Here is a 13,771-nt window from a genome sequence, read left to right as displayed (position 1 = left end):
CATCCCCGTGAAATTGAGCTGGTCGATTGAAACGGGGACACGTGCCCGCGTTTATTTAGCGATTTTAATGGAAAAACAAGTACGCCGAGCGGGCCGCCATCGAGGCGCATTCGGACGAATTAATATCGCACACGAGCGAATCGAATAAATTCTCGGCGCGAGGACCCGGCCCGGTTTCGATCATTGATTCGCGTAGCCGTATTAAACGGGGACGAGCGCCGCGACGTTTTACGCGGGGATCGTAATTATATAATTCGAGGCACGCCGCGGGATGCCGTCGTTCGACTGCGGGGATCCGTCGCACGTTTGCTCTTCGGCTTTTATGCTCCTGCCTCCAACGGAATTCCACTTGTCGTTACGGTAAGCTGCACGCAACGCTTCGCCGGGGAAAATACTTCGACGATCCCCGACGATTGCCAGACGGTCGATTTGTTCTTAACCCTGAGCACCGTGGAGGACGAACGCCCGCGCGGCGGGGATGATAGTTGCAAAGTATTCGTGGGGGTGCTCGAAAGTTCACGCTCCGATTCGCGGATTCATAATTGAACAGCTCGACCCGGATCTCGGTTTGACAAGTATCACGAGCTTCTCGAATTCACTCGTAACGACGATCCACTTCGGTCGGCCACCGTTGGATTAACACGTTCAATGTCGGCCGGATGGAATTGATAATTGTCCGCAAACCGTTCGGAGTTATTAACGGCCTATTGCTCGGTACTCAACATAATCGCGATTCCATCGAATAATTTCGAACGGCATCCTTTCGACCGCGCGTTGTTTCGTCGCGTACAAGCTTCGACGACTCCGGTCGACGCTATGAAAATCGCGCGACGTTCGTGTTAATCGACGGTGTCGCCGGACGTAACTCGCGCCGTCGGAATGGGAACGATACGGATCTCGAACGTTTTCTCGCCATTCTCGAACGGTGATCCGATTCTAAACAGTAAATCCAAGGCGGCAACGACACGTGCCATCTTTCGGAATAGGGCATTTCCCGAACGTCTACGCGGAGACCGCTGCATTCCGATTCGAAAGGGGGATATACTTGGGCACGTTTCATATGGCATTCGCCCGGGACGAGGGGGATGAAGGCGGCCGGGCCGAGCCGGGGCTGGCTCGGGCTTCTGCCCTGTTCTGTCCGTATATTTCCACGTTGGAATAGAAACTGTTCCGAGGGGGCGGAGGATCAGTTATTGATATTTCCTGGAACGACAGATAAAAGTTTTCCTCGGCGCTTTCTAGCACGGGCCTCTCGTATATCTTTCGTTTACCGATGCCTTCGGAGGACACCGACGCCATAATCGAGATACGGAAACGCAAAGGAGGGGGAGATGATGTATACTCTAGCCCTAACTTCGCCGTTTACTGCGAGTGATAATGTTCGACGGCGGCCGGGGGATGAAAGTTAGCGATCGGCGTGTTTGCCGGCGGCTGCGGCGAGGGGCAGTTCCAAGGGGAGGAGACACGGGGATGGAATAAGAATACGGAACAGACGTCTTGATTATTTCAGAGAATAAGACTGATAAGGTAATCCCGTTTCCTGTCTTTATAAGTTCTCCTCCTTCCCCCGGCCGTCGCTCCGGGGTCCCAGCTTTTCACGGCCGTTTCTCGTGAAACGAGATGCATAATGTGATTGCGCCGCAATATCCGCGAACGAACGAAAACCCCCGTGCCTTCTATGAATTAAAATGTACAACGACGTCGGTTAGGGGGTGAGGGAATAAATGATACACTGTTAACGATGCGGCCGTGTATCCGTTTCCCGCGGCTCGTTTCATTAGGCACAAAGCAAACCTGGATACGGCCGTACCGGGTGCAATAAAGCGCTCAATTTCCACCCCCCCCCCCTCCGCCCCCCGTCGCTCCCATACCCTTTTTCTTGCGGTCGGAGATTCATTTATCTCCGCCGGAATCGATGGGAACAAAAGAAAGACGAATGAAGCAGGAAATCGTATAAATATTCAGGTATTCTGGATGCCCAACGTTCGAGGGGATTAGACGGGGAACCCGGTCAAAAGGCGTTCCCGCGGAATAGGGGATGATGAGACCGTTCGAAATTGAAGCTTTCGCGAATAATTCAGGTTAAAGTTCCTAATAAAGTAAGTAGACTAAATTCCTAACGAAGTCAACTAATCCGCCGAGTTGCTTGCTTCTGAAGTTCCTTTTATAAATCGTGTGAATCGACGATCCGATGAAATCGAGGCACGAGTGCGGGAACAAAACTATCTCCGCGAATTCACCGGCTACATTTGGAATCGTAAGCTATCACCATTATTCTTGGAGTCTTGAATACTTAGGAAATTAAGTCGCGGATATAAATTCCACTTAACCCTTTGCACTCGAGAGGTGACTCTCACCACTTGATTGGATACAGCAGAACTAAAATATTAATATAATATTATTAATATTACTAATACTATTAACATTAGTAATATTATTAATATTATAATAATATTATAATAATATTAATAATTTCCAAATCTGATCGATCAGATTAGACCAGCGTCGATAAAGAAGACCACTCCACCGACGATCGCAGTTCCCCGTTCCGCCGTCGACGGCGCCAGCGTTCCCTCGAGCGCACATCCCCTCGCATCCTGCGAGCAGCGCCGCGACAAGTCCGTCGGGCTGGACGAGCCGCTCGGCGAGTTAGTACGACTCGTGACGTCGCGGTTGTCGGTTGTTCCGTGTCCAGTGTCCGCGTTCGCCGTACAACTCGGCGATGTGACCGGTTCTGCAAGTGACGTGCGCTTCACCGTACAAACCCAGTCGCGCTCGAGAATCGTTCCGCAGCCACGGACTCGGTGTCCCGCCAACGAGTTTCAAACTACGAGCTGGCGGAACGCGAGACAACCGTGCCACGCGATCCCGCGAGTGCCGCCGCGTTTCTCTCGGCGTGAACGCGCAACCCCGCGCGAGAAGGATAACGCTGATAGCTTACTGAAAAGATCGTCCTCGGTCCATCACCGGCGGAGATATCCCGTCTTCTAGAATCCCGCGCGTCAGTGGTATACGCATCGTCGTCTCTCGGGTCCAGTGTCCAGTGTACGCGTCCGTTTCCGAACGTTCGATCGTCGTTGCCCGGTTCCGAAATCGGAAATCGAACACCGCGTCACCGATCACGATTCGTTTTCGGAATTGCAATTGCACGAGGAGATACACATTCGCGTCGCGAGCGTGGACGGGTACGCGCGAGTGAACGTCGACCGGTAGCGATCGAGTGCCAGAGAGTTCGGTCCGCGAAAGTGAGGTTACCCGCGTCGGTTGGAGGCGAGTTCGAGAAAACCGTGAGTTGAAAAGGAGAGGCATCGGCGAGCCGGGAGAAAAAGACGGACGGACTGAGAGGGAGGTTGACCGAAGGATAAAAAGAGAGAGTGTGCGAGGGAGAGAGGGAACGAGAGAGAGTGCGTGTTTGCGGCTACGGAATCGAGGACGAGCGCAGAGGAAGGCCAGGGAAACATGTCGAGGCTGCTGAAAGGCGAACCGACCGCCGGTTATGTCATTGACTCTGACGCGGATCGCCGAATGTATTAACCCGCGTCGCCGATGACGCGTCACGACGCCTGATCGTCGGAAAGCAGTGAAACGGCCACGACGGAGCCGCCGAACGGGAGGCGGGAGGCGGAAGGACCCGACGGAAAAGAGGACGGGGACACGGACCGGAAGTACGTCGGAACGAGGACTACTGCTGCTCGACTTCTCTCTGATCTTAGCCGTAGAAAAGAGAAGCAGGCCGGGCGTCGTGCCTTCCACTGCCCACCGGAAGTCATATGCCCATACACGCGCGGAAAACGGTAAATTCATCACCATCGTAGAAAGCCGCCCGGCGGCGACGATCAGCTGCCACCGGTTGTCGTTAGAATATTTTCTCGGTTCTGGACGGGGCACGTCGAACGCTGACCAACGTCCTCTCTCTCTGAGAGTTTTCTTTTACGTTGATTTCCCTTGCCTCGCCTCTCTCCGTACCCTCCTGTTCATCGAGAAGGTAACAATTTATTTCATTTTTTTTCTTCTGTTTTTGTACGTTTAACACGTTGACGCGTTATTTGATTTCTGCGTTGACTTCTCGAGTTGTGACGTGCTGGACTCGTGAAGATTTAACCCTCTGTAGGCCGAATTTTTGTTCATGATTGTAACAGAATCTATGCAGTGTAGAATTAATAAATATTAACAATATATTCAATAGTTTCAGTAATTTCATCGAACGAATATATTTTGTGACTTTCAAGTTACAATGACGTTAAACTTTCACGCCTGAGCGTATAAAAGTTTAAGTTAACTGATTACTTAACTTTATTCGCCACTTTGTGTGCAAAATGAAGCAAATTTCTACAAGATGCCAATATACTGATAGGTGATTTCAAAGATACATGGGCCTACAGAGGGTTAAGTAAAAGTTTTGATTGAAGATAATACACTGATTTTTGTTAATTAATCTGGAAATCATCGCGAGTCTCACGAGTCATTGTATGGCAAGGGGTTAAGGGAGAAGTTCGGTCGGATTCTGATTGGATCACGGATGTTTATGTGTTTCATGTATTATTCAATGTTGCGTTGGATAGAGGGGTGGTTTTTCGCTCGTTTGGCGGCCATTTTGGAGAACGTTATGTTCATTTTATTAACACGCTCGCCAGCAGCGTCACATATTTGTGACGCCGGTGATCCTATATTTTACATAATGAACTTGAAATTAATCCTATAGACGTTGTTATTAGAAATTATAAACTACGATAATACACGAACTCAATGACTCGTTTCATTTTTCTAACATATCGTTTCAAAGATTTATTAGATCGAAGAAAATATAATTGAGACACCGAAATAAGCGCTGGTGTTAAATACGGTTAGCAAGTAGTATCCACGGTCTAATTATCGATTTCTTACTAATCAGTTTCAAGGGTATTCAATACTGGAGGTATACAATAATCGAAAGATGATTTGTTATGGAGAATTTTCGGTGTAAATTCTATTTTACGCAAGCCGAGAACGTTTAAAGAGAAAATCGACTTTTACAATGGTGCACTGGCAAAATAAAAGCACTGCGTCGCGCCACCCACTGCCTTAACAGAAGTCATATGCCCGTGCACGCGCGGAAAACGGTAAATCATCGTAGAAGCGACCGAGTCTGACCAGTTCGACCGTTTATTTTCTGTTCGAACCCGGACTCTCCCCCGTCCCCTGCTCCGTATTTGATTTTTTCCCTTTATTTTTACTTGGTTCGTCTCGATTCTCTCGTTCGCGGTGTACAGGCACGGCAAATGCTTTTCCATTTGTACGAAAAGAGAGCGGAGTCCTTGGAGGATGATTCAGTAGAATGGAATTACTCGGTTTCGTTTAAAACTGTAGCAGTATTCCGATTCATTCGATCGGAGGAAATAAAAGTAGATCAGTGAAACCGTTGAATATTTAGTTGCTAAATAAATACAACACAGTTTGAACTCGGTATATATTTATCGATACGTATTAAAGGCGACTGACGAAACGAATAGAAACTTCTTAGCTCGATGATTTACCGTGAACTAAATGACTCGGAGAAACGAGACTCCTCGGGTAATACGCAATGAACGCAATTTTTGTGCCATTAACAATACATCTAATGCTTACTCTCAGAAATTAAGAAATGAAGAGTAGGTTAACCCTTTGCGAACGAAGATTCTTTGAAATATACGAAATCTTCACACATGAAGCTAAATTATAGAAAATTTCATCTCGAAATGTCGACATTCGACCATAAAGGGTTAACACTAGAACTACCGAGCATTTAACACGATTAACATGCAATTCCTATAAAAACTGTAACGATAGACTATTTTCAGTTTCTTCAGACATTCATTATAGTACTGAAATGAAACTATTTATTTTCACAATCATTTCGAATACTCAACGCTTCGAAGATATCAATAATTGCTAAACAAAAAAGTCGAAACCAGTCGTTTCAACTGGTACTTCTAGTGATAAAGTGCAGTCAGTATTTTATCTGGTTCGTCGATTAATTAGCCCACGCCCTTTATCCAATTGTTGATGTACTCCTCGCGTCCAGCCGTTACAAGCTCGCAGGATACAGTTTAAATCGTCCTTCCCTCGGCACGGACCCATTACGTCTTACATACAAATGGAGGCTCGCGCGTAAAGCAAACGTTGCCTTGCCCGCGCGCGGTTGTCCGTATTGTTGCCACCCACGCTTAAACGCGGCAACATTTTATGGTAGTCACGTCGCTTCGTCATTTTTTACTGGTCTCTCACGTGTTCGCCGTGAAGAGGAGGAGGAGGAGGAGCAGAAACGCTCGCGCGGAATTTAATTCTGAAATATGCTCGCAGTGGTATCGGACCGTCTGACCTCGATGCACGCGCGCCTTCAATAGAATCGGATCGTCCGATCTCAGCGCGACCGATTAACTTCCTTCCCGCATTTAACTCGCGATTGAATTTCCACCGGCGAGCCGCGCGAACAGCGGCGCGCACAGGTGCGCTCGCTCGTGTTTACCCGACAGATTTTTCCGTCGTAATCGTTCGAGAAACTCCGTTTGTTGTTCCAACTCGCGGACGTCCGAACTCTCAGACCGTCGGCGACGCGACCGTTCGCGTCCTACATCTGTTACAATATTGACACCGTGCCGGCCGAAAAACGAGACTGTTTACGAATCCTCGACGCTGCGTTTACGAAAGCCTCGTCGATTTATTTTTTCCGCGTATCCTCCTGGGCGAATCGCGAACTCGAACGGGCGAAACCGCGGCGCCGGTTCCGATTCTCCTCTCTCTTTTTCCCAACCGCGACGTGAACTTTGCGCAACGTTCGTTCGTTCGTTCGTTCGTTCGTTCGTTCGTTTGTTTGCGCGAGCCGAGAAAAAAGGAGGGAAACAAATCGTGGAAACGACGCGGGCGGCGACGTGATCGAAACGAAACACAGAGAACGGAGAGAGAGAGAGAGAGAGAGAAAAAAAAGGGAATTTTCTGGTAGCGATTCCGGGGAAAAGTTGGCCGCGAACCGTTGCCCACGATTTTCAATTTCTCTTGTTTCGTGCTCGCTCCTTGAGATTCGCCCCCGCGCCGCCGCATTCCCCGGATTCTTGCGACTCCAATTTCAACTATAGCCCCGCGGTGGTTTCCCGATCCGCCGCCAGCGGCACGCTCGAATTGCGTGCCGCGTTCCCCGGCTTTGTCCTCTTCCGTCGTTCTCCTCTGCCGTTTCCGGCGGTCACGTGACACCGCGCGCGGGCACCGTTCGAAATCGCGAAAACCGCGTCACGGTGCGCGCCGCGCGTTTTTCCCTCTGTTCCCCCGTCGACGACTCCATTTTTCCTGTGTTACGCGAAACCCGTCGACTCTCCGGCCGACGATTTCCGCTGAAATCGAGGCGAACTCGTGCAACTATTCGCGCTCGTTAGCGGTTCGACGAAGCCGGCTCGCGTGTAGTCCGCTCTCGAAGCTCTTTCTTTCCGATGAAATTTCGGCGCGCAAGTTCGCCGGGGTTCGTCGACGCTTGCCGTGCTCGTTCCGCGGATTACCTTCTGGAAAACTGTATCGGAATAAATTCCTTGATCGCCGGTTCCCCCGAAACGAGAGGAGAAAGGTTCCGCGGGGACGCCGGGCCTGACCGGAATATCGATGAAACTGAAAACTTGTAAATGAAACGCCGGCGGGGCGTTACTCGCGTTACGACCCAATTATTCGACGGTGCAAGGGTTCCTCGAGGTACCGGAGGATCGCGGCAGGTACACGAAACGATCTCGAACTCGGAGCGACGTGTTCCCCTCTCCCCTTTCTCTCGTTCCCCACTCTGGCCCTGTCCTGCTCGCGTGCTGGCCGTCCTTCTTCGGCTTCCCTCTTGTTCTCTCTTTTAGGCTATAAACAACCGGTGCCCGACGTTTGCCGAGGTTATTGGTTTTTGCGAGGGGCACCGCAGGGCCGTATTCACGTGTGTCCCGTGTACCCGAGTCCTCCTTTCTCTTGCAAACCGTTTCACACTCGCCGCGGATGCTCGCTGTCATCGGGCGACTACAATCGCGTGAACCATTACCCTGAACCCAGATACCCAAGACCATTCTCCGAAAACCGTATCGCAATCCCAAAGCCTCTAACGCGTACGTAACTCGGTATCCGGGAAACGGCTTTGAAAAATTACAACAGTTGTTTACCGTGACGACGACGTTGTAGCGGTGATTACCGGGAGAGCGTGTTGCCTCGTGATCCGTTTCGTTAGCGTTAAGCCCCGTGTAAGAACGGTATCGCGTGTCGCCGCAGCGCAACCTTCCACCGATACGGGAGGAGAGGTCCTTCCATCGCGGACGGCTGGGGTCGCAGCGTATCGCGCGGTGGCGCAATGGCCTATCGGCTCGCAGACGTATACTGTTACAGCGTTCTCCGGTGAACGTTTCGCGAATGTAAGATTGTGTTTCTGGGATCGACGTAACGCCGGATATCGTAGCCGAATCAACAAGTATCGTGTTGTCGATACACGTAACGCGCGGAATCGATAGCGGCCGAAGGAAAAGGGGGTCGGCCCCGGCGGGAGAGCGAACGGGCGAACGCCGGACACGATCGCGGGGCATGACGACGAAGGGGGATGGGCGAACGCGACGTTTAAGAATTTCACCGCGTTCCACGGGGCAAACGAGCGGCAAAATAAAGATCGATTCGGTTTACAACGGCCTCGACGCGGAATCCCGGCGCGCCGGTGTTTTGCCAAGCCCCGGTTGACGGGTTAATTTGATTACCCGCGCCGTTCCTCTTCATCGGAACGGTCGGGACCGGTGTCGGGTCGCGTGCACAACGGTGTCAATTTTTTCCCGCGAGCGACGCGGGCCTGCGACCCGCCGCGAGCGCATCGAGCGGGGGACACACGCTCGCGAGACACGGCGCACGCCCGTGCATCGACGCCCGAAAAAACATTGGCTGCACTTTCCGCATCGTCGTCTCGTCGATCCCGTACGTGTCACGTAGGTAGCCAGCGGTACGTACATACATCCCTCGGTACGAGTTTCGGGGGAATAATGGCGGCACCGGGTACCCGGCGTCGATTCATTTTTACCCAATTTCACGCACCGGTTCACCGTCCATCCCCGTCGTGCTCGCTCCACCCCTCTCGCCCGACGCGTCGCGTTACCCCGTCGAAATCGTTTCCTCCCGCCTAACCAACCCCCTCGTTCCTCCTCCATTCGACTATCGTCGATGCCCGTTACGTTTCCCTCCCCGTGGCTGCCGCCCTCCATCCCTCTTCGCTAGGCAGCGCGCGTTCTCTGTCGAAAACCGCGCGGCCGCGTTCGCTCTTAATTTTCGTCGCGCGGGGACGCGCGCTGTTTTTGGCATTGCGGTTTATTTCCGCGGTGGACCCTCGCGGCGTACGTGTAATGCGTTTTCCAATTGCGCGCCACCGGATCCGCGCGCGCGCGCGCGTCCGCTCCTCCTCTCCCTCGGCCGCATCCCATCGGCGGCAGGGTTCCCCGATAGAAATTTACTCCGCGTGTTCACGCGTGCACGCATCGCATCGCATCGCATCGCATCGCATCCCATTGCGCCGCGCTGCACCGCATCCTGTGCCCCGCCTTTCTGCTCCGCGCCCGGAATGAATGCACGCGTCCGCATTTTAATGCACTTTGCGTAAATTCATTTCGGCCGACTAACGCCCGACCCGTTTGCTTCCGCTCCCGTTTGTTTCCATGCCGCGTTCGACGCTTCCGATCGCGCGGCACGGAACCTTTGTCGGCCCCGCGCGTTTCCACCGCCATTGTTGCCCCCGTGTATGCGGAGCATATCGACACCGATTGGATTATAGGTGTCGCCGCGAAGACGGAGAGGAACGGCGCGTCGCGCATTCGAGCCACGTTCCTCTTCCTTTTGTCGTGTCGACGGCGATCGTTGAATTAGGATCAGTGGTTTTTCGCCGATCGTACGGAGAGTCGATTGCCTTCTGACGGAAGGAAATCTGTTCGTAACACGGGGGAGCTCTCTGTTTCGATATTCATTACCAACGCGTCGGTTACCGGCCGAATTTCGTATCGTAGGAAGAGTACGAGTTTACGTAGTTATTAATTACTACAGTTTCCTAGAAGATGTTCGTCTGCGTTTGACGCGGAGGGAGACAGAAGGTAGACCTTCTCTGTCCCTCGCCGTCCTCCCGTTTCCTCTAAGAATCGCTCGTACCTCGGATTGCCTCGCGTTACATCATTCCACCTTGCCAGATGTTAACATCGCAACGCGAGACGCCTCACACGACCCAGTTTTCTTCTCGCTTTCTCCGGGACAGGTACGAGCAGCAACTCCTCCTCCTCCTCCGGCGGCCATTACGCATTCGCGTTACATCGAGAATTCACGTGAACTCATCGGCGCGGACAAGACGTCTCGCGACGCCTCGCTCGGATGCCCTCGAGATCCCCGATTTCTCTTAATATCGGAACGGCGGCGGATCGCGAAGAGTTGCGGCGGAAAGAATCGATCATCTCGCGGCCTCGTTATAACCGCGGGGGGTGGATTCGAGCGGAGCTTACGCGATTCGGCCGTTGGACACGCCGTAACGAGAGTTAGTTCCACCACGATACCCGTTGTTCGGTGTAATTGTAGCGTAACGTTGCGTAACGGCCGCCAGAGGTAATTAATAATTTTACATTAATTATGCAGCGGAATGGCTCAACATATTAATTAACGTCAACCGGCTCGAACGGGCTGCCGGTGGAACGCGTTACACGTGTTCTTTTAAATCTCGCCCGGGGAATAATAGCGAACGAACAGCCACGCGCTCGCGCTCGCGCGATCCGACATGTACCCGGTGACTTTTCAGTGTGGCAAATTCGGTCGACTAATCGCTGAAGATCCGGAACCGTTGGATCGAATGCTTGGTTAATCGAGTTATCGCTGGAAATGCTAAGCGATTGGAAATTACTCTTTCCCAATTTCTCTTGCAATCGCTGAAAAGGTAATCTTTTAAAAAGTTATGAAAGAACTCGATTCATTGACTCGAAAGAGAAATCCATTGGTCTTGTAGATTCTATAAAAAGGTATCTCAACCGACGGACGGTTCTAACGTTAACGTGCTCGTCGAGCCACAGACGATTTCTCGGCTAGATATCTTCGATTCGATGAATCATCCAATTCGAACGGTAGATCCCCCCCTTCGTCTATGCCCGAGATTATTCGTGCCACTGTGCAGAGCCGACGAAAAATTCTGCGGGACGCGATACGCCGGTTAAATATGGCACCGCTCGACAGCCTCCCCTCGGGGGATCCGTGCGCGCACGATAACGCGTATACGAAAATATACCGAGGGGAAGAATCCTTTTTTCCCTTTTTTTTCCGGGAGGGACGCACCTTCCATCGAACGTGTGCACGAAACACGAGGGTCGCTCGAGGAAGGGTTGAACGGGGACGTCGAATGACTAAGGGAGTTTCGGGATCAACGTTTCATCCCGCGTTCTCGAGAAACATCTCTCGTATCCTTTTTTTCCGCGTATCCTCCGGTACTCCAACCCCCGGCAGAGTAAACAGAATAACGGTGTTCCGTAATTGGATGAAAAAAATGATCGGCGGTCGAGGGAAACGGTACACACCGAACCGAAGCCGGGAATGTATCCGCGATATCGATGACAGAGAACGGTCTCTGTCGGCGGCGGCGGCGGCGGCGGCGGCGGCAGCGTCGGCGGGACGTTTAATTAATTAAAAGTGAGCAGCTGGCGCAGTAAGCGACGGGACCGTTCCCAATTTTCACGCAATTATACTCGTTGTCCGCAGTTTTGTAGGACATTTTCACGTGACTAACGGGTAACGCCATTGTTGCCGGCGCGAAAATGGATTGATGGAAATAATAGACGGCCGGAGAGACAGGGCGGCCGGAGGGGGAGAGGTAGGCAGAAATAGGGACAATGAGAGAAGGAGGGCGACGGGTCACGTCACCGGCGGCCAGTATCAATTATTTTCAAATTACGATTTTCACCGTGGCATACTATGTACAATTGATTTATCCGCGTCGCCCGCGCCATCGGAATACGCGATTGATACGTGTCGCTCGGGACGTTTCGAATTCCTTTTTTTTTTTTAATCCCATCTCCGCTCCGAGATCCTGTGTATCCGACGGACAGGACCGATTTGGAATTTTTTAACGTCAGGACCGAGTTAACTTTTTACCAACGTCGCTGTAACGCCAACTTTGACACCCGAAATCGGCGACTGCTGACGAGTAACTTAATTATTCCACTAACGAGAGATTCATAAGCGTTCTCTCCCAGTGTATTCGAGACTTTACAATTCAGTTTTTCGGAAACAGTTTTCAGACATTCAACCTTCATTCGCGAAGGGTTGAATTCATGTTTAAGACAAACGGAACGCGAAGGCGTGTGTTAATTGCGCTTCTGATTATGCTCCACAGCGTGCAGCTTGCGAGGAAATCGAAATGGTCGAGCTGTGCGGCAGCGGTCAACCGACTTCCGCGATGGGAGTGATGGGCCTCGGCTCGGTGGTGTCCGCGGCGACGTCGTCCTCGTCCTCGTCGACGACGACCACCGCCGCCTCGTCGGCGACGGGCCGCGCCGGTGTCTTGGAGACGCAGGTCCGCGGTCAATGGTACCGCGTGTTCGTCTCCCTCGAGGAGGACTACCTGAGCATCTCGTTGGACGAGAGCTGCGAGACCGGCAACAACGCGCTGAACAACGGCAACATCAACAACAACAACGTGGACAGCCTGAACGACCCGGACGTGCCGGACTCGGTCGCCAATCAGAAGCGTATCGTGCGCGTGGTGAAGAGCGACAACAACGGCCTCGGTATCTCGATCAAGGGCGGCAAGGAGAACAAAATGCCGATCCTGATCTCGAAGATCTTTAAAGGAATGGCGGCGGACGCCACCGAGCAACTGTACGTCGGCGACGCGATCTTGGCAGTGAACGGGGAAGATCTGCGTGAAGCGACTCACGACGAGGCGGTCAAGGCTCTGAAGAGGGCTGGCAAAGTCGTCGAGCTGGAAGGTGAGTGGTTTAACAATTACTCTTAATCACGCGCTTCTATCGTGCGCGCGATCGGGCAACTTCTCAGCTTTGAGATGTCATTGATCTCCGGAGCGAGTAGATCGATACTAGGTTAACCGTTCGCGGCGCACGATTTTAAGGGAGCGAGTTGCACCGAATTCGTTAACCTTAATCGCAACGGTAATAATTCACTGGTGCGTTTCGACTTGCATACATTTTCGTCTTTACTTATTCACGCGTTCGCCGTTAGCGTGTAGCGTTGCCAGCTGGATGGGAAACTTGGAATCAAATATTAAACTGTACGACGATCGGTAACTTCAGCTTTTCTAGGTGGGCTCGAATATATCCCGGAATGCATAAAGAGCTAAATGAAAGGTGGAACAGTTACCCATCGAACTCAAAGAGTTGAAACCGTTTAAAGCGAGGCCTCGACCAGCGCTCGCCTATAGTTCGAGTTATTCGACCGGAGACCCAGTTCGCATGCAAAGCACTGCTCCCTGCGAGCGATACAATTCACTGATTTCTCGTTCGCAGTGCATTACAATCTAGCTGTACGCGCGTTCATTTAATTTCCGAAACACTCGAAACCTCTTCGAAATATCCTCATTCCATTACACTCAGGCCCCACAGCTATTTCTTCTCCGCCCGCGTTTCCCGATCGGAATTCTCCCTTGACCCCAGCAGCGTACGCGACCCTCAAAGCGTGAACCGACGATTGTACCGGGCTGCTCTTTGAGCTACGACGTCGCGTGCAATTAACGAGCTCCCGAACCGTTCGGAATTGGGTCGCGAACGGTCCAACTCCTGCCGATTCCAGGCTC

At 51.9% G+C, this 13,771-nt stretch overlaps 1 protein-coding gene across 3 annotated transcripts in view; it reads left to right on the top strand.

Moving 5' to 3' along the window:
- Positions 1-2,618: 2,618 nt before the first annotated feature.
- Positions 2,619-13,771, top strand: part of Syn1 (Syntrophin-like 1) — a 412,539-nt gene continuing 401,386 nt past the window's right edge. The window contains exons 1-2 of one of the 3 annotated variants that reach the window (XM_076372582.1): positions 2,619-3,794; positions 12,356-12,950. In XM_076372582.1, coding sequence (XP_076228697.1) covers positions 3,771-3,794; positions 12,356-12,950 — 619 coding nt within the window. In that variant the 5' untranslated portion in view covers positions 2,619-3,770. Of the gene's footprint in view, positions 3,795-3,846; positions 3,986-11,688; positions 11,834-12,355; positions 12,951-13,771 lie in introns of those variants that run through there. The other 2 variants (XM_076372583.1, XM_076372581.1) reach the window with 2 other exon arrangements.

The sequence above is a fragment of the Nomia melanderi genome, chromosome 12 (assembly GCF_051020985.1).
Source record: "Nomia melanderi isolate GNS246 chromosome 12, iyNomMela1, whole genome shotgun sequence".
NCBI lineage: Eukaryota > Metazoa > Arthropoda > Insecta > Hymenoptera > Halictidae > Nomia > Nomia melanderi.
The sequence above is the reverse complement of the archived record's forward strand: the minus strand, read 5'-3'. Positions and strand labels throughout refer to the sequence as shown.